Genomic DNA, 23,541 nt, shown 5'->3' with positions numbered 1-23,541 from the left:
TTAGAATCAGAACGAGGAGTTACTTGGATAAATGAAGCTGGTTAGCTGGAGCTAAGAAATTAGCAGTGACTAAGGAAAGACCAGGGCCACTGTGATGAGATTTTTCTGGGAAGTGCTTTCTGAGAGCACAAAGGAGCTATGTTCCAGATATAGACCTTGTGCTGAATATAGGTCTTGGTGATGTGTAAGTATTGGACAGGTGTTACTGGTTTCAGTGGCATGGAAAGGTCAAGGAGGGCAGCTGAAGTTTGGCATTCCGAGAGGCCTGTCTTAGTCGGCTGCTGGTAGGCCATGTCTCAGGGGACAGCCATGCTAGGCTCCTGTCTGTAAGTGAGGTCCAAGTGAGGACACACTTCACAGCATCAGTGATCAAGCCTTGTTGCTTCCCATGAGACGGATTGCAAGGTGTGCCAGTCACTGGACGGCCTTTCCTTCAGTGTCTTCTCCATCCCTGCAGTTTCTTTTACATAGGAGCAATTCTGCATCAGAAATTTTGATTGTGACGTGGTAACCCTGTCCCCCCACTTGAGGCCTTGTTTATCTACTAGAGGTGGACTCTTTCAGTTTATTCTACCTACTTTTGGTCATTTTGGATAATTGAGTCTTTGGAGCCTCTCACCTCCCAATTCTCTGGGACTTTCTAGGGGTTCCCTCACCTACTACCCCCGGACCAACCACAGAATATTTCTTTTTATTCTTCTAGCTCTCTGGACTTCTTTCTTGTCTCCCAACCCACATAACTGATTCTGTTCTCCATTTCCTCTTCCCCTCCCCTCTTCCACCCAGGTCCCTCTCCCACTCTGCCTCCCATGATTCTTTTGTTTCCCCTTCTACTCAGGATTGAAGCATCTTCATTTGGGTCTTCCTGCTTTTAAACTTCTTAAGGTCTGTGGACTGTATCCGGGGTATTCTGTACTTTTCAGTTAGTAACCACTTACCAGTGATTACATATGCATTTCCTTTTGGGTCTAGGTTACCTTACTTAGATTGATATTTTCTAGTCTCATCTATTTGCCTGCAAAAATTTGTGATTTTTTTTTCATTTTTAATAGCTGAACAGTATTCCTGTGTATAAATGAACTACATTTTCTGTATCACTTCTTCAGATGAGGGACATCTGAGTTGTTTCCAGCTTCTGGTTATTATAACTAAGGCTGATATAAACATAGTGGAGCATGTGTCCTTGTTATGTATTGGAGTATCTTTTGGGTATATGCCCAGGAGTGGTATAGCTGGGTCCTCAGGTGGTATTATGTCTAATTTTTGGAGGAACTTCTAGACTGATTTCCAGAGTGGTTGTGCCAGTGTGTAATCCTACCAGCAATGGATGAGTGTTCCTCTTTCTGAGCATTCTCACAAGCATGTGCTGTTACTTGAGTTTTTGGTTGTAGCCATTCTGATTGATATGAGGTAGAATCTCAAGGTCACTTTGATTTTCATTTCTATTATAACTAAGGACTTTGAACATTTTTTTAGGTGCTTCTCAGCCATTCAGGATTCTTCTGTTGTGCATTCTCAGTTTAGCTCTGAACCCCATTTTTTTAATTGGGTTATTTGGGTTTTTTGGAGATTAACTTTTTGACATCTTATATATTTTGGATGTTATCCCTCTACTGGATGTAGAGTTAGTGAATATTTTTCCTTAATCCGTAGGTGGCTGATTTTTCTTATTGACTGTGTCTTTTGCCTTATAGGAGCTTTTCAGTTTCATGTGGTCCCATTTACCTATTGATGATCTTAGAGCCTGAGTCATTGGTGTTCTGTTTGAAAAATTTCCTCCTGGCCAATGAGTTTGAGGCTCTTTCCCATCTTCTTTTCTATTAGATTCAGTGTATCTGGTTTTATGTTGAGGTCGTTGATCCACTTGGACTTGAGATGTATGCAAAATAATGTATGATAAATAATTTTATTCATCTACATACAGACTGTCAGACTAGCACCATTCATTGAAGATGCTTTTTTTCCACTGTATATTTTTGGCTTCTTTGTTAAAGATCAAGTGTCCATAGATGCGTGGGTTTACTTCTGGTTATTTGATTCTATTTTATTGATCAACCTCACTGTGTCTGTACCAATACCATGTGGTATTTATCACTATTGCTTTGTAGTACAGCTTGAGGTCAGGGATAGTGATTCCCCCAAAAGATCTTTTATTGTTGAGAGTTGTTTTGTCTACCCTGGATTTTTTTCCCCAGATGATGTTGAGAATTGCTCTTTCCATATCTGTGAAAAATTGTGTTTGAGTTTTGATGAGAATTGCATGAAATTTATAGTTTGTTTTTGGTAAGATGGCCATTTTTACTATATTAATCCTACCAATCTATGAGCATGGGACATCTTTTCTTCTTCTGAGGTCTTCTTTGATTTCTTTCTTCAGAGACTTGAAGTTCTTGTCATACAGATCATTCACTTGGTAGGCCAGAGTTACATCAAGATATTTTATACTATTTGTGGCTATTGTGAAAGGTGTTATTTCCCTAATTTCTTTTTAAGCCTGCTTTTTATTTGTATAAAGTTGCTAATTTGTTTGATTTTATATCCTGCCACTTTACTGAAGTTGTTTATCAGTTGTAGTCCTCTGATGGAATTTTTGTGGTGGCTTATGTATTCTATCATATCATCTGAAAATAGTGATTGTTTGACTTCTTCCTTTCCAAATTATATTCCTTTGATTGCCTTTTGTTATCTAATTGCTCTTGCTAGAACTTCAAATACAATATTGAATAGATAGTGAGAGAGTGGGCAGCTTTGTCTGGTGGGATTTTAGTGGGACTGCTTCTAGTTTCTCTCTATTTAATTTGATGTTGGCTTTTGGTATATTGCTTCTACTGTGTTTAGGTATGTGCCATGAATTCCTGATCTTTTCATGACTTTTACCATGCAGAGGTATTGTATTTTTTGAAGGCTTTTCCAGCATTTTATGAGATAATCATGTGGTTTTCCCCCTTGAGTTTGTTTATATAGTATATTACATTGTTGGATTTTTGTAAATTGAACCATCTATGTATCCCTGGGATAAAGTCTACTTCATCTTTGTGAGTGGTGGTTTTGATATGTTCTTGGATTTGGTTTATGGGAATTTTATTGAGTATTTTTACATTGATAGTCATAAGCAAGGTTGGTCTGTAGTTCTCTTTGTTGGGTCTTCATGTGGTTTAGGTATCAGTGTAATTGTGGCTTCATAGTTAGTGTTACTTCCTTCTGTTTCTATTTTGTGTAATAGTTTGAGGAGTACTGGCATTATCTCTTTTTTGAAGGTCTGGTAGAATTCTGCACTAAAGCCATCTCTCCCTGGACTTATTTTTTTTCTTTTTCTTTTTTGATTGGGAAGTTTTGCTCACTATTTCTATTTCCTCGGGGGCTATGGGGCTGTTTAAGTAGTTGATCAGATCTTTATTTAAGTTGGTACATGGTTTCTGTCTTGAAAATTGTTCATTTCATCTAGATTTTCCATTTTTGTAAGGTATAGGTTATTGTAGTTGATAATATATTCTGATGATTTTTTGAATTTCTTCAGTTTTTATTGTTACATCTTTCTTTTCATTTTTGATTTTTAAATTTGTATACTGTCTCTGTGCCCTTTAGTTAAGTTGGCTAAGGGTTTTTCTATCTTGTTGATTTTCTCAAAGAACCAGCTCTTGGTTTTGTTGATTCCTTGTCTCATTCTCTCTGTTTCTAACTGGTTGATTTCATCCCTGAGTTTGATTATTATTAACCTTGATATTTACTCCTCTTGGGTATATTTGCTTCTCTCTGTTTTAGAGCTTCTACATGTGGTGCTAAGTTGTGTGTATGGAATTTCTCCAGTTCCTTTATGAAGGCACCTGGTATTATAAAATTTCCTCTTAACACTGGTTTCATTGTGTCCCGTATGTTTGGGTATGTTGTGTCTTCATTTTTATTGAATTCTATAAAGTTTTTATATATTTTCTTACTTCCTCCATGACCAAGGTATCATTGAGCAGAGAGCTGTTTAGCTTTCATGAGTGTGTGAAATTTCTGTTGTTAATGAAGTCTAGCTTCAATCGGTCTGATAGAATGCAGGGGATTTTCCATTCTTCTTGTGTCAGTTGAGGCTTGTTTTATGTCTGATTATATTCTCTATTTTGGATAAGGTTCCATGAGTTTCTGAGAAGAAGAAAAATTCTCTTGTTTTGGGGTGAAATATTCTGTAGATAACTATTAAATACATTTGCTCCATAACTTCTGTTAGTTTCACTGTGTCTCTGTTCAGTCTCTGTTTCAATTACCTGTCAACTGGTGAGAGTGGGGTGCTGAAAGCTCCCACTATTATTGTGTGATGTTCTATTGTGTGTTTTGAGCTTCAGTAGAGTTTATTTTAGAAATGTGGGTGCCCCTGCATTTGGGACAAAAATGTTCAGAATTGAGACTTCCTCTTGGTGTCTTTTCCTTTAGTGAACATGAAATGTCTTTCTCTATCTTGTTCAATAACTTTTGATTGAAAGTCAATTTTATTGAGCATTAGAATGACAACTCTAACTTGTTTCTTGAGATCATTTGCTTAGGAAACTTTTTTTTCCAGCCTTTTGTTTTGAGGTAGTGTTTGTCTTTGTCATTGATGTGTGTTTCTTGTATGCAGCAAAATGCTGCTTCCTTTTTATGTATCTAGTCTTTTAGCCTGTGTTTTTTTTTAATTGTGGAATTTATTCCATTGATGTTGAGAGATTCTAAAGAGAGATGATTTCTAGTCCTTGTTATTTTTTGGCTGGAGGTAGTGTTATGTGTGAATAATTTTCTTCTTTTGGGTTTTCTGTGAAATGTTTAATTTCTTATGTTTCCTTGGCGTAGTTACCCTCCTTCTATTGAGAATTTTGTTCCAGTATCCTTTTTAATCCTAATTACTAGATTAGTAGTAAAATATTATTTAAATATGGTTTAGTCATGGAATATTTAGACTAAATTCTCACCTGTGTCTTTGGTTTCTGTGGACCTCTTGGGAGGCAAGCAGTCTCTAGTATTTGGGTGTATACCATATTGCTAATCTGGCCCCGGTAGGGAAGTGAAATTACACATTTTGATCATTATGAATTATTATGATCTAATGAATGAGTGCAGATATATTTTGGGCATATTTTCTTTCAGTTATTTTGGGTTTGTGTTGGTTCAAGGCTACTACAGTAGCATATAGCCCAGAAGTTGTTCTGAGGGCATCCACAGGGGAGCTGATGTTTATGCAATATTTTATATCCCCTGCCAGGAACAGTGTGGAAATGATCATCTATCTGTGCATCTTCATCTAGCACCATCCTGTTTCTCTGGTGTTGGTATTTTTAATAGAAGTGAGGTGGCCTCTCCTTCGGGTTTTAATATTTATTTTCCTAGTGATTAGTGATGCTGAGCATTGTTTTATTGACAACTGTCATTTGCATATCAGTCTATGCATGTGTCCAGGTTCTTTGGCATTGTTTTAATTGTGCCCCCCTTTCTGATATATTTTATTTACATCTCAAATGTTATATCTTTTCCCTGTTTCCCCTCCATATATCTCATCCCTCCTCCTCCTGCTTCTATAAGGGTGCCCCCACCCACTCCTGCCTCCCCACCCTGACATTCCCCTATACTGGGGCATTGAGCATTGGCAGGACCAAGGGCTTCTCTTCCCATTAAGTCTGCATTTCTCTTTATTGTCTTATTTCCTACTATAATTTGGATGTTACAAGTTATTAGATATATGTTGTGTTTACATTTTGACTAGTTTATGGCATCCTTCTTATTCTCTTATCCACTTTCTTATGAAAAAGTTTTTGAGTTTGAACTACCCTCATTTGCTTATTTTTGATATAAATGTGTATCATTCTTGGCTATAGAAGTGTCTTTCCAAGCAGTGTTTCAGAGATTTTGTACCATATTTGTTTCCTGTTTTTTAGTCTGAGTTTTCACATTGAAATCTTCAATCCATTATTTGTTCATTTTCTATATAATATGAGACAAGGGGCTGAAACTGAAACCTAGGATTTAATCCTGTGAGTGGCCAGGGTAAAGGCTACATTGAATTGTTGGATCATAATATGTATCTAATTACAATGAAGACATTAACTAGAAAACAATTAGATTCTAGTGCTGGACTTGAGGTAGGTAGGGTTATTCTGTATCTACCTTATGAAGTCTTTGTGCATTCAAAAAGGCCAGCCTTTTTACATGGACCATTCTGAAACTGGAAACTTGGAAGCGCTAAACTCAGGCCCCTAAAATCAACCCCTAACCACTTTTGAGAAAACTAACTTTCTTGGCTAAGTAAATGGTAATGGCCAAGTTTTGGTAAAGGCTTTGCTCATCCTGGGTTTTCTCAGGACCTTTCCAGCTTCTCTGTATTTCAGTATATACACAATGAGCCTTGACTTCTAACCAGTGCACAAGATGAGTCGCACAGTATTACTCATAAGGATGCAAACTGTCTTATGGAACGCTGTTCTCATTTCCTGATTTATAGAAGATAATTTGGATATAACATGTGAGAATGAAATTTAAGTAGGGTATTGCAGCTGTTCCCCTAAAATTCGAATCAGGTCAGATCAAATAATGTAGTTTTTCCTAGTGGATAATTTTACATTTAATGTTGTGTGTCAGTGATGTAGAAAGGACTCACATTCTATGTGTAGTTATTAGGATGACATCACTAAAGATCTCCCTATTAAAAAGGTAGGAGTAATTGTTTTCTCCTTCATGTCAGCACACAAAATTACTTTTACTCGCTGCTCACTGACAATGGGTGCCTCCTATGTATAAAGTCTTTTCGTATTAATGTGAGAAACAAGTTAGTGGATTAAAGGCATAAAGCCATCAGTATCTGTGAAGAGTGTTGCAAGTATCATTTTGTTGGTCTCAACTTGGGATGGAAATGCTGGCCAGGGATTCAGAAACCTAAACACAATGATTATAATTGAATCTAAAGGTGTCAGGGAAACTGTAAATATGAGGGAGGCCTCAGGGTGGTTGTGATGGTTTAATCTGAACAAGCTCTGGCTGCATCAACTAATTTAGATAGAGGTGGCTCCATGACCCTGATTTCTCTTGAGGTGAATTCCTATTCAGACAAGATGGTGTTCAATAGTACATTTCTAGAAATATCAAATGAAATTGTATTAGGTTAATTCCTTGCCATATTTTTACTTTATCAGACATGGATTTAGGCTGGTCTGTCCTTCACTGCACGGGTCCTAAAATAACCCACATTTTGTTAACTCAATACAGATTTATAGTTGGCTCATTTCAGTATGAAGAAGCTACACATCAGGGTGTGTTTCTTTATTATAGCAATGGTTACACCTTCTTCCTTGGAACTCTGATATACCAAAGGCGTTTTTGGCAACACTTGCCTTTCCCATCATAGCATGTGCCGACCTCATCTTGAAAATATGGGCATTGGTCGGAGTGACAAGTGTTTTTCCCTTTAAAACATTTTATTGAATCAGCACCAGAAACTGCAAGAAAATGAGAAACAAACATCAGACCATTTGCTGAAGATGCAGTGATTTTTTAGCGTGTTTGCGGAAGGTAGGAGACTTCTCCACAGAGTATATGGAAAACATTTATCATTTTAAGAAAAATTTCTACAATTGATGTTTAAAGCCACTAATAAAATCATATTTGCTCTGAAATCAATTACTAGGGAGAGTCCCATTGCTTAGCTTATGGTTATTACATTGGAAAGCAAATGGAGAATACTTTGTTTTCTATTTCTTTTTGAGACAAGTCTCATTCTATGGGCTTTACTGGCTTAGAATTTATTATTTAAGTCAGCATGTATTTGATTCACAGACAGGCTCCTTTTTCATCCTCTTAGATGCTGAGAGAAAAGAAAGAACCACAATCTCTGGATGTAGAACATTCTAATCATCACAAACTCTTCAGTGGGACAGGGGAGCTATGGTGGTGGGAAGAAATGGAGCAACTCTCTGCTTTCCCACCCCAGAACTCTCTGAGAAGCATCACAGCCAAAGGCCCCCACTTGCTCACACTAAATCCATCTTCCTGAGTTCTGCCTCATAGCCTTTCTCTACATTCTACAGGTTCTGACTTCCCTTGTGTTTGATTGTTGGAAGAGCAATGTCCTAAATCTAATGTTGGCCTCTACAGTGATCATCTCCAGTCAGACCCTCAAGAGGTGACCTCCAGGTTTTGTGATCTTCTGTGGTGCAGTCTGTGCTGAGAAAATTCTGTGAGCAGGATTAGCGTATTTTATGTTCCATGGTGAAATTCTTGCAGCTGACTGTCTGGTAGTGGGAAGAGCAATAGACATTAAGTTTTGAAAAGACATTGCTGCATTTGTTTTTATTAATGACATCATCAATATATGTATTGATATATATATTGATATATATATATATATATATATACATGTTTCTCCTCTTTGTTTTGAATCAGTTTATTTGTTTTATTAAACTGTTACTTTGACAAAACCTAGACAGCAGATGGGCCTCTTTGATGCCTGTACGAGATTATTATGATTGTATTAATTGTTGTTGGATGACCCATTTTAACTGTGGATGGGGCCATTCCCAGGCAGGCATCATGGACTATATAAAATGGAGAAATCCATAAAGGTTCACTCATTTATTGTACTTTGAGTTTTGACTGTGGCTCACCCTAGTTTCCTTTCTATTTTCTATAACAAAACATTCTGACAAAAACAACTTATGAGAGAAAAGGCTTAGTCTATAATTACAAGTTATAGTTCATCATTACAAGTGAACCAAGGTGGCAGGAACTGGAAGCAGTTAGTAGTGACAGCTCATTCAAAATCATGGAGAGGGACACACACACACACACACACACACACACACACACAGAGAGAGAGAGAGAGAGAGAGAGAGAGAGAGAGAGAGAGAGGGGGGGGGGGTGAGGGAGAGAGGGAGAGAGGGAGAGAGGGAAAGGGGGGAGAGAATGAACTTGCACTCCAGTGTTTCGTTCACCTTCTGTACTCTTTTTACAATCCAGGCCCTAAGCTAGAAAATGATGACATTATTAATGGGCACATCTTCTTATCTCAGTTAATGGAATAATTCTGCTGCTCCACAAGAATCACTTTCTGGCCTTTTCCTTACTGACTTGTGTTAATCACAAGAAAGAAATACCCATGGGCATTGTGTGAAGTAATTCAGTTACATTCTATGTTTCAAACCTCCTTATTCACTGATGCTGGTTATCCACTCAGCTTGCCTGGGCTGCAGCATCTCAGATTTACGAAGGAAGGAGCTGAATTGATCTCAGCCATTTCTCACATTCTAATTCTGATCATTTTACCTTGGCGGACAACTAGCCATTTTTTTCTGTCTTTTGTTTACCAAGAATCATTCTCTTTTCCCTTGTTTACATAGAAACACTGAGTACCCAGGAAACCGAATGCTTTTCAATTATCCCACGAAAGGAAAGCTACATTCTGCTGAGTTTAAAATCTAGTTTTCTGAAATAAAAGTCACTGGGAAATGTGTTTGTTTCTTGAAAAGTTTGTATTGGGTCAATGGACATCAGATGTCTTCGTAGAGTTTTTAATCTAAAATCTTTAGCACAAGAGATGATGTCTTACTGTTATGAAATGTGTAAACATTACTATCACATTCAGAGGCTCTCAATGTACATGTTTTTCTCCTGATTCCATTTCTCCTCCATTCCCTACTCAAATGTGTGTGTAGGAGACAGACCATTGGCATTATTCAACTGGAAATGAAGAAAGAAATTTTTGTTAAGGGGTCACAATAGACAACAGGTGTGCCTCCCCTTGTCCTTCTAAGCAGATGCCCTAGCGAGACCAATGGCAGGTTGGAGTGCTATTTTCTTACACAATTGGCATACGGTGTCCAGGTGGACTCTGAATGCATCTGTGGGAGATTCTGGGGGAATGTTTCAGAGGTTGGTATTGACAGCCTGGCTGATCCATGGCTTTCTCAGAGACCCCGATAAAAGGCAAGCTACCTCTGTGTTCTTGACCAAAGCAAATTCTCCAATGGGGGCTGGGTCCTGGGGCTTTAATGAATCAAGGCTTTGATCAGTGCCAAGGGCACTGTGTGCTCATTCTTTGACCCACTTGAGATATTCTGTGTTCAACTTGTGCCATAATGATTGACTAGTTTTCTGCTAACTTTGTCCCACTGTATGATAGTTTTCTTCTAACTCTGTCCCTTTTTTTCTCCTGCAAAACATGTATAAAACCTGTGCTACTTATTAAACTCACTTGGCATGAACCATCAGCTCATGCAAGGCCTTCTGACCTCAGTTTTTCTTTAGTCTTTGTTTCTCAAACTTATAACTGAAGGACAACATGGCCAGGTCAGAAAGGTAGAAGTGAGCCCTTTAGGTCATAGGGAAATTTCTTGTTGAGGCACCTAGTAGTAGACACAGCAGGTGGAAATTGGAACCCCAGAATGCTGTGTCCTGGAATCCCCATCATTGCCTCATTTCAAAGTCACCAAATGGACCTAGTCTCAACGATATGAATATTCAGCTTTTAGTGAAAGGAAGAAGGAGATTTCAGATTTAAGAATGCCTCTGACAGAGCCGTATTTTACAGTTAACAACATGGGAAGGCAAAAATTTGCTAAATGTAATATCAAGTGGATCATCTTTTTTATTTGTGCTCAATTCTTATTGGCCTGCATACATATCATATTCTAAAAATTTATTTTCCATATGTCCTTGTACTATTTGAAAACCTTTAGGGTTGTCCAATGTTACACATGTGTGATCTCAAAGCATTCTTGACTTTGTTCTTGGGATTCATGATCCTCTCTTTAACCTCCTTTCAGCAATCAATCTCAAGGCTTCCTTCATAACGACATCCCAACTCTTGGCTTGGATTGGGATTTTGACCTACTGAACGCTGGTCATGCGATTAGGGTACACTATATCCCCAAGAATAGGTATCGTTACTCCCTTTTACCCCCACAGGGACACTGTGAGGAAAATTTAAACCTGGAGACCTTCTACTTCATTCTAAGTTTGTGCTTCCTACACACAGCCTTTCAAGACATTAGTTGTCTGTCGCCAAATTACTTTATCTAACACATCAAGTTCATATTCCTCATTAGTCAGTTTATTTCCATCATGTGTTAAATGGGCCCATGAAAAGGGGATGGCTCCCTATCTCCTGATAGACATCTGTCCTCTTGGTGAGCTATGACTTCCTGGCTGTAAAGAAGAATGGTTTCTACAAAATATATTTTCTAGATGACCATGACAGGAAGGGAGTGGAAGATGTTGGAAAATCTCTATTACTAGCTCTTCATTCTGCTCAGGCTTATTATCTGATACCTAGGACACAGGCTGAAGCCCCTGAGGACACTGGCTGTGGGGTGTTGACCTTAGGAAAGCTCTCCTGTGGATTATTCCTTACACACCAAACTCATTTTTCACCTGTTCTATGGCCCAGTGTACCCAGGTCTGGTCAGGGGTCCAGCAGGTCTTGGTACTTACCTGGGTTAATCTGGAAGCAGGACAGAAAGAGGATTAGTAGAAAGCAGATCTTCATGCTTGATGCACACAGAGCTGATTAAAGATAAGACCAGAGCTAGGAAAGGCAGCAATAAGTAACCTCTGAGATGAGGCCTAAAGAGGAGTGGCAATTAAAGCTATGGTCCAGTGGCTAACCTTTACAGGTTATCCTGAGACTTAAATCCTGAGGTCACTCTGTCTGTTTCCCTGGGCATAGATTTTGCTCTCATCCTGGATCTGCTAATTGCCTCTTATCTCAACAGGATTCTTAAATGCTCCATAGGAAACACACATTTTTTTTTTCTCAAAATAAAGGTACTCCCGCGGTTTTAAAACTTATAGTTACATGGTAGTTAGTTTTACTCATTGTACATATACTGGTTGTTTTAATTTTAATTTTTAATTTTTTTGGCTAGACATTTTATTTTTTACTTTTTAAATTAAATTTATTGAGTATTTTCTGTATTTACATTTCAAATGTTATCTGATTTCTACCCACTCACCTTTCCCCTCTCCCTCCACTTGCTTCCATGAAGGTGCTCCCTCTCCAACCACCCTCTCCACCTCAGCACCTTGGTTGTTTTATAATTCAGGACAAATATAGGCAGCAGAAAAAGATATTTCCCCAGACTTTCATGTTATTATGGTATGAATGGCTCTATTTAAAAACATTGTAGATACATCACAAACTTTTAGTGGAAATTGATCTTGAATATTTCCATGTATATTAAGAACAGCCTACAAATGTAGCATTCTAATCCCTGGTCAGAATCAACTAAAAGGAGGCTGGAAACCAGGAGCCTGGTTCCTGTCTCCTTTTCTGTCAGCCCTTGTTATTCTGGTTTCTTTGACACACAGCTGTCTGTGCTTTTCAATCTCTCAGGACAGAACTGGACAGCTATCACAGACATTTAAGTGAATAGCAAAATGATAATACCAAATATTGAAAATTTTTAATTTTTGATTTTTAGGATACCTTTTACAAGCTCAGGTGTCAAACTATTGATACTGTCCAATGTCATCCATCATTACAAATGACCAAGTTTGTAATGCTGCTTGTCCCCGAGTACAAATGTCCTCACTGACTGTAGAGGCAGGGGTCTCCTCACTGTAGATCCCAACATGACCGCATGCTGGTCTTCACTCCTTTCTGCCTCGTAGTTTAAAATTCTTTACTCTTTTCTGTATTATAATTTAAAATGCCCTTCTTTTACTTTTAGGTTATATGGAAAAACTAGGTTCTTTTTCTTCTAGACTGCCTTACACTCTGTCTTGGACTGATTGTCTGAGGAATCATTTCCTGCTCTCTTTAACTCCTTAGCAGTAGAGACTTGTAAAGTCAACTAGATTCAGTGTCATCTGTGGGCAAGAGTGTTTCATAGCATGTTTCTTGTCTGTGTCCTCCTTTGTCCCTCACAAGAGGAAGTGAAGCAGTGCCTGTATCTCTCAGTAAGGCCAATTCTGATCCTCTGGTGTGGTTTGTCTTAGCCTCTCTGTTCTTCCATTCGAGGATGAGCTTTCTACAGACCAACCTCATAACAATCTGGTGTTGTATATTGGTGATTATATTCAGAGTTGTGAAAATGATTTTGGCCCCTTACTTCTTTGATGTTTAGTTCCTATAAAACATTTTAATAGAGATGGAGTGCACATTGACATATCCATACCTCCCACCATTGGGGAACTGTGCTCATCATAGTATACTTTCCCTTTGAAACAGAACATCACTGTCATGAGAACATATTCACCACACATTTCCTAAAAGGGGGTGTATAGAATGAAAAGTTATAGTTCTGTTGTGTTTGAAAACTGTCCTCATCTTGCATTTCTATTAAACTCTTCTAGTATGATTTCCTTCCACTTGGGTCAGATTTATGTCCAATTGTAGAACTTTTGGTTACCACCAAGACATGAAGCCACTACTGCATCTTCATGGGTATCTTTCAGGGCTGTAGCTAACCTGGAGGACTTCTCTATTAAAACTAGTTTTCATATTACTAGGAGGTGATAGGTTTGACAGTTTGACAAACTGTCAAAGAGAAATCAATAGTTCTATCTATCAGTGACAACTAAGAAACACAACATGTAATGTGTGTTCATCAAATCCACCACAAATTCTTTCCCCTTGAATTCCTCTTACAACCCATCAAACACTCTGTCTTTGCTTTGAACACTTTGAACTTTGTGTGTTCGTTAAAAATAAAACCCACTAGGTTCGCTTAATGCTGCCTGCATGTATACGGGTATAGGGCCATCTTCCACGGCTTGGGTTTGGGAACCATTTTCCTGAGGGAAAAACATTCTGAGACTCATTTCACCAGTTGCCATGAATTTTCCAGTAGCTTCTTAGCTTCCGTGTGCCAGTCCCCCACCCGTGCTTGCATTTTGCTGGGCTTTATCGTGTGCACATCTCAGGCCGTCATAGTTAGCTTATCCGGCTGTGTTTTCTATTTCTGTTAAAGAATTTCCTAAATGTGTTAAAATATGCGTTATCCCCTGCCTCACTTCTTTTACTTTGTAAGTTTTTCACATGTATTTAATTTTTCTGATCTAACAGTAACTCCTAAATATCAAGTGCCTTCTTTCTAGCCTCTGATGTTGACCAGGAGATTTCATCACTGTCTTGTGCTGCCCCATGTTAGCAGCAGTCTCTACAGGCTTTTCGGAGCCTCGTTTTCAGGTGCACATGCCCCCCCCCCACTCTAGTTCTTGTTTGCATATTTATGATTAATTAGAAAGATCCAAGATGTGCTTTGTAGAAGTAGTTTAACTGGAAGGAGCATCTTTGAAGAGCTTTGCTTGACTACCCAAACTAACTGAGATTATTGAGTTGTAGAGACCAGGCTGATAACAAAATATCCTTTTTAATGATCTCTGTGTGGGTCTGCCCTTGCAGGGCATGTCAGCACTGGAGGTCATTCAAGATGTTTTGGCATCGAACCCTGTTAGCCAAGTTGGCAGAGTGATGGTACCAAGTGCTGGTCTGAGCACAATTTTTCTGGATATTGCAAAAGAGAAAATTCACACTTCTTTCTCTCCCCTTTCTCATAATCAGTCGGCAATGGTGACAGGCAGACACAGGAGGTTGGAAAGCATGTTTTGCATCTTCATGGATCTCCAAAAGAGGAGGTGAGACACTGTATCCATGGTTACCCTTGGAACACCAGTGATGGAGGAAGAGGAGCTGAAACAGGCCTAGGGAAGGTAGAACCTTGTTGACAACTGCAAAGCACAGGGTAGGGCTGTCCTTACAGTCTAAGCCAGCTGAGCCTGGATGGTTTCTGTGGGCTTAGAGATATAGTATTGTGTCTAGTTGTCTGAACCTTGACCCTCCAATGACTCAAGTGGAAGAAGATTATCTCCTAGGATTTGTGGCTGAGAGAGGAGGAGGCTTTTGACTGGTTAGTATGAATGACACAGAAATGACCGGAGAATGTGTTGCTGCCTTGCAGGTCTGCCCAACACTGACACACTCAGTGTCTGTTTTAGTTTGACTTCTGTAGGATTACACTTGTCTGCCATCCTGTGATGATTATCTTTCTTGGCAAGACATTTAAACTTAGGAAAATGTCTACTAGCTTCATACACTTACTTCCAAGGACGGGACTCCATTTTCTCCTCCACCTAAATGATATCCATCATGTATTCAAACATCTTCTCATTCAGTGAGCCACAATAAGGCTGAAATCATGTACTGATTAGTATAAATAATAGTACAGTAAACATAGGGATGTAAATATAGTAGAGCACATTTGATCCTTGTGGACCTTTAAACTCACTACTTGGAAGCTACCTCTGCCATCAATAGTTTATCTATCTATCTATCTATCTATCTATCTATCTATTTATTTATTTATTGAGGAATATCATGCAACAAACAATATTTATTATTAGCCATCACTGTTTTAGAGATTATGGGGCCAGGGAGAATGATAAATGAGGCAGACTAAAATCTCATGCAATACTCATAAAGTTTTATTTAAAGTATCAAATAATTTAGCTTTGAGGATTAAGAAAAACAGTGACATGTATAATCACAAGAATAAGCCACAGATGGTGAATGACATGTTGTCCCATAGAGGCAAGTTTAAACACTTAGTTGAATAACATTGGCAAGCAATAATAAGTAATCTGAAGGAAACTTAGTCCTTCCTGGTATGCCTGCGAGAAACATGAAAACAAATTTCCAGAACAAGTTCATGTTTCGAAGAAACTGAGGTCACAATATTATTGTTTCTTGGAGTGTTCTTACAAGCACAACATTTGCCTCACATGAACCGTTCTTGTGTTGTGTTCCAACTCTTTGCTACATTCCTACCCAGTTCCCATTCTGCTGAGTCCTGAAATTCATGTTTTTTCACATAAACTCCTGGGAAACTGAGTTGGCCTTTTACAAAACTTTGCTAGATACTGTCAAATTGTGCGAACTCCATATCAACAATTTTGAGTAACAGTGAATGAGCTGTCTCACCAATAGTTAGTTGTGAATGTGTAGGAGAGTGTTTGTAGACATATTCATGAATGACACACTGTCCCCTCTCCTTTGACTCCATTTCTTTTATGTCCCCAAAACACATTGTGTTGGCTCAGAAGAAGACCAACTGTGATTCAAATAGCCTGACCTGAAGTAGGACAGTGCTGGAAAAACTGTCATAATGGAGGCATAATGGGAGAAAAAGAAGCGTATCATTGTGATGGTTTGCATATGCTTGGCCCAGGAAATGGCACTATTAGAAGGTGTGGCCTCGTTAGAGAAAGTGTGTCACTCTGGGGATGTGCTTGGTTTCCTTCTGATGAAGATGTGTAACTCTCAGCTCCTCCTTCACCATGCCTGCCTTGATGCTGCCATGCTCTCGCCTTGATGCTGATGGACTGAACCTCTGAACCTGGAAGCCAGCCCCATTTATATGTTGTCATTTATAAGACTTGCCTTGGTCATGGTGCCTGTTCACAGCAGTAAAACCCTAACCAAGACAAGCATTGAGCACATGTCAGGCTTGACTGTTTTCACTTTAAAAAGAAAATGTGCACAGGAGAGAATTGACAAGGACCTTCATGTCACTGAGACCAAACTTGGTTTAGTACAGGTCAGATTCTGTTGTTTAAAGAAAGAATGCGTTGATATACTGCTGGGGACAGCATACCATGAAGAGAGGGACTGCCAGCAGCAGGTTGGGATGGAGACATCTCAGTAGCCTGTGGCAGCTTTGTAAAAAACAGTTGTTCCCATTTCTCTTAACCTTAGCCCTGGATAATGGCTATATAGATTTCGTTTGTGAATGACTGCTTTTCAGTTGGCCTTGTTGTGCATAATTATTCTATTCCATCTGACTTTCCAATTTCTTTCTCTTTCTGCTCTGGTGAATTCTGTGAAACTAGATGTTCCTTGATGTAATGATTCTTAAACAATTAAAAAAATGAAGGCACAGGGTCACAGCACAGCACAGTCCTAATGGCCCAGGTGCGTGGTGTGTGTTCTCATCTTAGAAACAGTGTAATAACTGCACAATGGTGGTTCCAGATTAATGTTTGACTTGCAAGGAAAGTTTGAAGAAATTATTAGGAAATAAAGTAGAGCCAACATTGGGACCATGGGAAAGAAAAAAGCTATTGAAGTTATGGAATAAAATATGCATAACATTTGGGATTAGTTCCTAGATAGGAAAGTATAGAATATATAAAATTATATACTAGTAAAACTAAGTCAAAATACTGGGATTCTTAAGAGAGTCGTTGTGTGCAATGTACAGGAACAGAAAGTGGAGGAACTCCTGAGTTAAGGATTAACTTGATTCTTTCTGACCACTGCCTGGCAGCTTTGTCCATGTCATGTATCATTAGAGCTTCACAAGAAAATGCAAGTAGCTGACCTCGGAGCTCTGAAGTATAATTAAGTCAAAAGTTAAAGTTTAGATAATAATAACTTTGCAATTATTATTTTGGCCAAAGGCCCAGGAATAGGGTAAGCTTTAAACTTTGTGGAATTGTAATTCTTGATTCTTTGTGGGATGTGGCTATTCGTTTGAATTTGATTTGGCAATGATCATACGATGTCTTTTTTCAATACCTGCTTTTTGAGTATCAATAAGGATTGGGGGCAAAAAGAAAAGTTGAGAGAGCAAGTGGAGAGTGAGTGGGGTGAGAGTGAGGGGCATGTGAGAGTGTGAGGAGAGAGAGTCTGTGTGTGTGTGTGTGTGTGTGTGTGTGTGTGTGTGTGTTTGGGGGAGGGTAAGGGGGGAAGGAGAAGGAGAAGGGGGAAGGGAGAGAGGGAGAGAGGAAGAGAGGGAGAGAGGAAGAAAGAAAGAGAGGAGAAGATCAACTTTAAGCCTTGAAAAATTGCCTGTCAGTTTGTACCCAAAATGTAGTTTGTGTCTTTTAGATATCTCTGCTTCCAGCTGAGAACTCTTATCTTGTGTCAAAGCTGGACACTGACAATATACCATTTAAAAAACGTTTTAGGACATAGGGGTGATGTTTGTTTTCTATATGAAATATCCATGGAAATGTTCTTAGGGACCTTATGATGCTGAGAAGCAGAGATGGTGACCCCTCCCACTCCCACAATTGCTCCTCTCAGTCCTACTTCCCCTTCTCCTCTGAGAATGAGGAGCCTCCTCTCCTGGATATCACTCCATCCTGACACATTAAAGTCACTGAAGGACTAGGCACATCCTCTCCCTTTGAGGCCAGACAAGGATGCCCCGGTAAAGAAGCAGGATCCACAGGCAGGTAACATGTTAAGGGACAGCCACTGCTCCAGTTGGTGGGGGACCCACACAAAGACCGAGCTGTACATTTGCTATTTATGGGATGCAGCTAGAACCAGCCCATAGTTACTCTGGTTGGTGGTTCAGTATCTGAGAGCCCACAATAGCCCAGCTTAGTTGACTCTGTCTTCTTGTGAAGTAAGTTTTTCATTTTTGGGTCCTTCTCCAACTCTTCAACAAGACTCCCTGAGTTCACTCTATTGTTTGGCTGTGGATCTCTACATCTATTTCCATTGGCTGTTGGGTGGAGCCTCTCAGAGGACAGCTATTTTAGACACCTGTCTGCAAGCATAACATAGTATCATTAATAGTGTTAGAGACTTATTCTTACCTCTGGGATGGGTCTTAATTTGGGCCAGTTATTGGTTGTCTAGTCTCTTAATCTCTGCTCTATCTTTGTCACTACACATCTTGTAGGCAGGGCACATTTTGGGTTGAGGTCTCTGTAGGTGTGTTGGTGTATATATTATAGCCTGGCTACAGAAAGTGGCCACTTTAGAATCCATATCTCCCACTGCTACGAATCACAGATAGAGTTTCCCCAGAGACACCCTGGGTCCTCTCCCTGTCTCAGGTCTCTAATACCTCCTAGATATCCCTCCCCCAATTTCCATTCTCTCTTCTCTACTCTCTCTACACCTTACTCCACCCTGGACCACTCTTATCTCTCTCCCCTTTTCCACCTCATAACTCCGTCTATCCACCTCCAATATCTATTTTATTTCATTTCTGAGAAAGATTCAACCATCTTTCCTTGGACCCTCATTATTGGGCTTCTTTTTGTCTGTGGATTGTACCATGGTTATCCTGACCTTTATGCCTAATGTCCACTTATCAGTGAGTATGTATTATGCATGTCCTTTTAGGTCTGGGTTACCTCACTCAGGATAATATTTTCTAGCTCCAGACATTTGCCTGAAAAATTAATGTTGTCCTTGTTTTTAATAGATGAGTAGCATTCCATTGTGTAGATGTACCACATTTTCTTTATTCATTCTTCAGTTGAGGGACACCTAGGTTTTTTTCAGTTTTTGGCTATTATGAGTAATTTTGCTATGAGCATAGTGTCCTTTTGGTATACTAGGATATCTTTTGTGTATATGCCCAGGACTAGTATAGTTGGGTCTTAAGGTAGAATTATTCCCAATTTTCTAAGAAATGGAGAGATTGATTTCCAGAGTGGTTTTTACAAGTTTACACTTCTAACAGCAGTTCCACAACCTCACCAGCAAGTGCTGTCCCTTGAGTTTTTGGTCTTGGCTATTCTGATGAGTGAGTTAGGATATCCACTACTTGCTGTGGTGGAAGGGTAGGAGAATTTGGTTCTGATGTTGCCGGGTTCTCTTGATTTTCATTTCTTAGATTCTTGTGCTTGCCTCTTGCCATCTTGTTATTGGTAATGCTAGGTGATCATGTTGTCTCTGACTAGAGCTTGTCTCTCCTGTGGGTCTGTGGGCCTGTGGTCTCTGGAGGGAGATTGCTCCTGGGTGTTCAGTTTTTTGGGTAGGCTGTGAGTTCCGATGGCAGTGCCCAGTCCTGATGCAACTGGGCCAGCTCTGGCCTTGGGACAAACATGTCTGTTTCCAGGCAGCACCACTACCTGTGCCTTGGGAGTTCCGGGCAGCCTCTCCTGAGATAGTCAGTGGAGAGGGAGTGTGGGCTCACCAGTGGGCTCAGGAGTGAGAGCCCCGCTGTGGCTCTTTTGGTAATCTTACTTCCTCTTTAAAAGCCTGTAGCATCTTTATAAGATTGGATTTGAGGTTGTTTTCTTGTGCTTTGGTTGTGTTAGGATATCTGGTGCTTGCTGTAGTAGGATAGCTGTGCTCTGAAGGTAGAATGTTGCCCTACTTTTGTTGACTGTGTTCTAATGCTAGCTTTTAACCATCTGATTATCCATGAACACTCCTGTTGCAGGTGTTGGGACGGTGGACCTACCTGGATATTCCTGGACAGCAGGTCTCTCTATATGGCAGCTTTGGGTTGGACAATAGAACTCAGGGGCAATGGATATTTCCTAGAAGTTGGATGTGATTCTAGGGACAAGGCCAGCTGGGAATGGGGTTGGGGAGGGATGTTTGTGGTGTTGCAAGACTGATGAATTGGTGGTGGGATAATGACTTGGTGGAGCTCTGGGAGACAGTCAGCTGCTCATGACAGCTGGGTGTGCCCCAGAGGACTTGGCAGGAAGAGGAATTCTGTCCAGGTCTAGACTCAACACAGGATCTGGGTTCTCAAGTGGAAGCAGCGATATGTGAAATACACATGACAAATAGGCACATGTGCAAGCTGATAGGCAAGTTTCAATGCTTGGAGTCTCCCTCCCTCCCTCCCTCCCTCAACCTTCCTCCCTCCCTCCCCATCCCTCCCTCCCTTCCTCTCTTCCTTTTCCCCCCTCTCTCTCCCTCTCCCTCCCTCCCTCCCTCCCTCCCTCCATCTTCCTCCCTCCCTCCCTTCCTCTCTTTCTTCCCCTCCCTCCCCTCCCTCCCTCCCTTCCTCTCCCTCCCTCCCTCCCTTCCTCTCTTTCTTCCCCCCTCCCTCCCCTCCCTCCCTCCCTCCCTCCCTCCCTCCCTCCCCATTCCTCCCTTCTTCCCTTCCTTTCTTCCTTTCCCCCTCCCTCCCTCCCCCTCCTTCCCTCCCTTCCTCTTTCCCATTGCCCCCTCTCACTCTCTCTCTCCCTCCCTTCCTCTCTCCCTTTCCCCCTCTCACTTTCTCTCCTCTCCCTCTCCCTCCCTCTCTCTGCATCTTGAGGGTACACACACTCTGCACTCTCCTGCACACCCTGCTTTTCTCCTGTGAGATTTCCTTTTCTCAGACTCTCACACTTCTACACACCTTCATGTGTTCTCTTCTCTCCCCCTCCCACATACCTCACACTTCTTTCTTTACCTTTAATTTGCCCCAGTCTTTTATTGTTACTCCAAAAATCAGGTAGAAAAAAGGGCATTGCATAATCACTGCCAGATCAAATTAAAAAAAGAATACACACGTCTCACTACGAATTAAGGAGGTATCTTTCCGGCCTCAGAAATACTTTCAACCTTCTGACAGAGATAGATTTATTTCAAAAGCTTATTTTTAGCTTTGCAATTCTTATCTACTGGAGTCATGTATAATTTTAACATCTCTTTTGAAATACTAGTGATTATTTTAATAGAAAACTTTAGTTAGGGGTGTTTTTCTAAGCATGTTCACTGTTCACATCTAGCTCAAAAGGACCTTTGTTCCGTAGATCCCAGAAATCTGTCATTTATCCCATGTGTGTAACCTGCCCACCAGGATACATCCGTCCTGATACCAAAGGGCAGACGCACAGGATGGGCAGTAGTGCCTTCAAAATGTTTAAGAAAGGAACAAGAAATGCTAGGCAGAAAAAGCATATGGCAAAGGAGGAGTTATTGCATGACATGGCCACTAGAGGGCAAGGTTGCCTATTTTCTGATCTTGGCGTCTCATCACTTAGAATCTTGTATTATTCAGAATCCACTTTTTAACGCTTTCTGTTCTCAGTAATTTTCTACTTGTTGACCCCAATGTTGTTTCCTGTCTTTTCCCAGTTCTCAGTACAATATTTGGACATGAACTCCAAGCTTCACTGCCTCAGAGAGATACTGTTTCTGTGGCTCCCATTTCTTTTTCTTCTTTCTTCTTCTTTTTTTTTTTTTTTTTACCCTTACCACTTTATTAAAAAAAAATAAAATAAAATAAAAAAGAGGGATACATTTACAGATTTTAAAAGGCATTTTGGCATAACATTATATGAATAATTTTGTCAGTGCTCAATTCTTTTAGAGGTTTGATAGCATGTATAGAAATCCCACTAGTTACCATAAGCATGAAGTACATGTAGGACAGAACGTAACATGGAACAGATATTTTGTTGGGCATAGATTAAGCATAATGATCTGTGAATACCAAAAATTGCTACAAGGCTATTATCTTATCTCTTGGATTATTAATGATTTGAGGTCTAGGTGTACCACACTCTGAGAGGGTGCTATATATTTATTTTGTTCCCTAAGAAGGACTGAGGCTTTCTTCTTTCTTTTTTTTTTTTGCCTTTGTTTTTCTTGAGCTTCATATAGTCTGTAAGTTGTTTCTGGGGTGTTCAGGGATTTCTGGAGTTAGTATTATTAGATACTAATAGATAATTAGATATCCAATTATCAGTGGCTGCATATTATGTCTGTTCTTTTGTGACTGGGCTACCTCATTCAGGATGATATTCTCTAGATGTATTCATTTTCTTAGAAATTTCATAAAGTCATTGTTTCTGATAGCTGAGTAGTACTCCATTGTGTAAATATACCACAGTTTTTGTATCCATTCATCTACTGAAGGACATCCGGTTCTTTCCAGCTTCTGGCTATTATAAATGGGGCTGCTATGAACATTGTGGTGCATGTGTCTTTGTTGTATGTTGGAGCATCTCTGGGGTAAATGCCCAGAAGTGGAATAACTGGGTCTTCAGGAAGTACTATGTCCCATTTTCTGAGGAACTGCCAGACTGATTTCCAGAGTGGTTGTACCAGTTTACAACCCCACCAACAGTGGAGAAGTGTTCCTCTTTCTCCACATCCTCGCCAGCATCTGCTGTCATCTGAATTTTTGATCTTAGCCATTCTGACTGGTGTGAGGTGGAATCTCAGGGTTGTTTTGATTTACATTTCCCTGATGGCTAAGGATGTTGAGCACTTCCATAGATGCTTCTCAGCCATTCAATATTTCTTGATTGAGAACTTTTTGTTTAGCTCTGTACCCCATTTTTAATAGGATTGTTTGATTCTCTGGTTCTAACTTCTTGAGTTCTTTGTAAACATTGGATATTAGGCCTCTATCTGATATGGGGTTGGTAAAGATCTTTTCCTACTCTCTTGGCTGCTGTTTTGTTTTCTTGACAGTGTCCTTAGCCTTACGTGGCTCCCATTTCTATCGCTCATGTCCAAAGAAAAGGTGTCTGTAATACGTTTGGTAAGTATCACTGGATTTATTTCTTCAACAAGGGGTAAAGCTTTTAAAAAGTCACAACACTAAGAGAAAGTCTGGATTGTTGTCTCAAAGAAACCAAGAGAGTTATAGATCACAAAATGGAAGTGTACTACTAATAGATAACATATAAATTATAAAATGGAATGAAATAAGAATTTGGGGATAAGTAATTTGAATAGCTGTAATCCAAAATATCGTAGAGGATGGTAATGTCAAAATGGAGTCACCAAGATGTGAGGAAAATAATTCAAATAATATGAGGTTGAGTTTTGTAAATCACACATGTTCCTTTGCCTCTGTTCATTAACTCAGTGTCTGATCCCACCAACAGAGACATCAC

General features: G+C 39.8%; 1 protein-coding gene across 1 annotated transcript; it reads right to left on the bottom strand.

Annotated features, from left to right (window-relative positions):
• Window positions 1–7,281: 7,281 nt before the first annotated feature.
• Window positions 7,282–11,485, bottom strand: LOC308429929 (beta-defensin 39-like; the record flags this gene model as incomplete). Its single annotated transcript, XM_080928963.1, has 2 exons — window positions 7,282–7,442; window positions 11,431–11,485. 2 exons carry the CDS (start codon window positions 11,483–11,485, stop codon window positions 7,282–7,284), a joined length of 216 nt encoding a protein of 71 aa, XP_080785089.1.
• Between the last annotated feature and the right edge of the window lie 12,056 nt (window positions 11,486–23,541).

Source organism: Micromys minutus, assembly GCF_963924665.1.
Source record: "Micromys minutus genome assembly, chromosome: 14".
Lineage (NCBI taxonomy): Eukaryota > Metazoa > Chordata > Mammalia > Rodentia > Muridae > Micromys > Micromys minutus.
The sequence above is the reverse complement of the archived record's forward strand: the minus strand, read 5'-3'. Positions and strand labels throughout refer to the sequence as shown.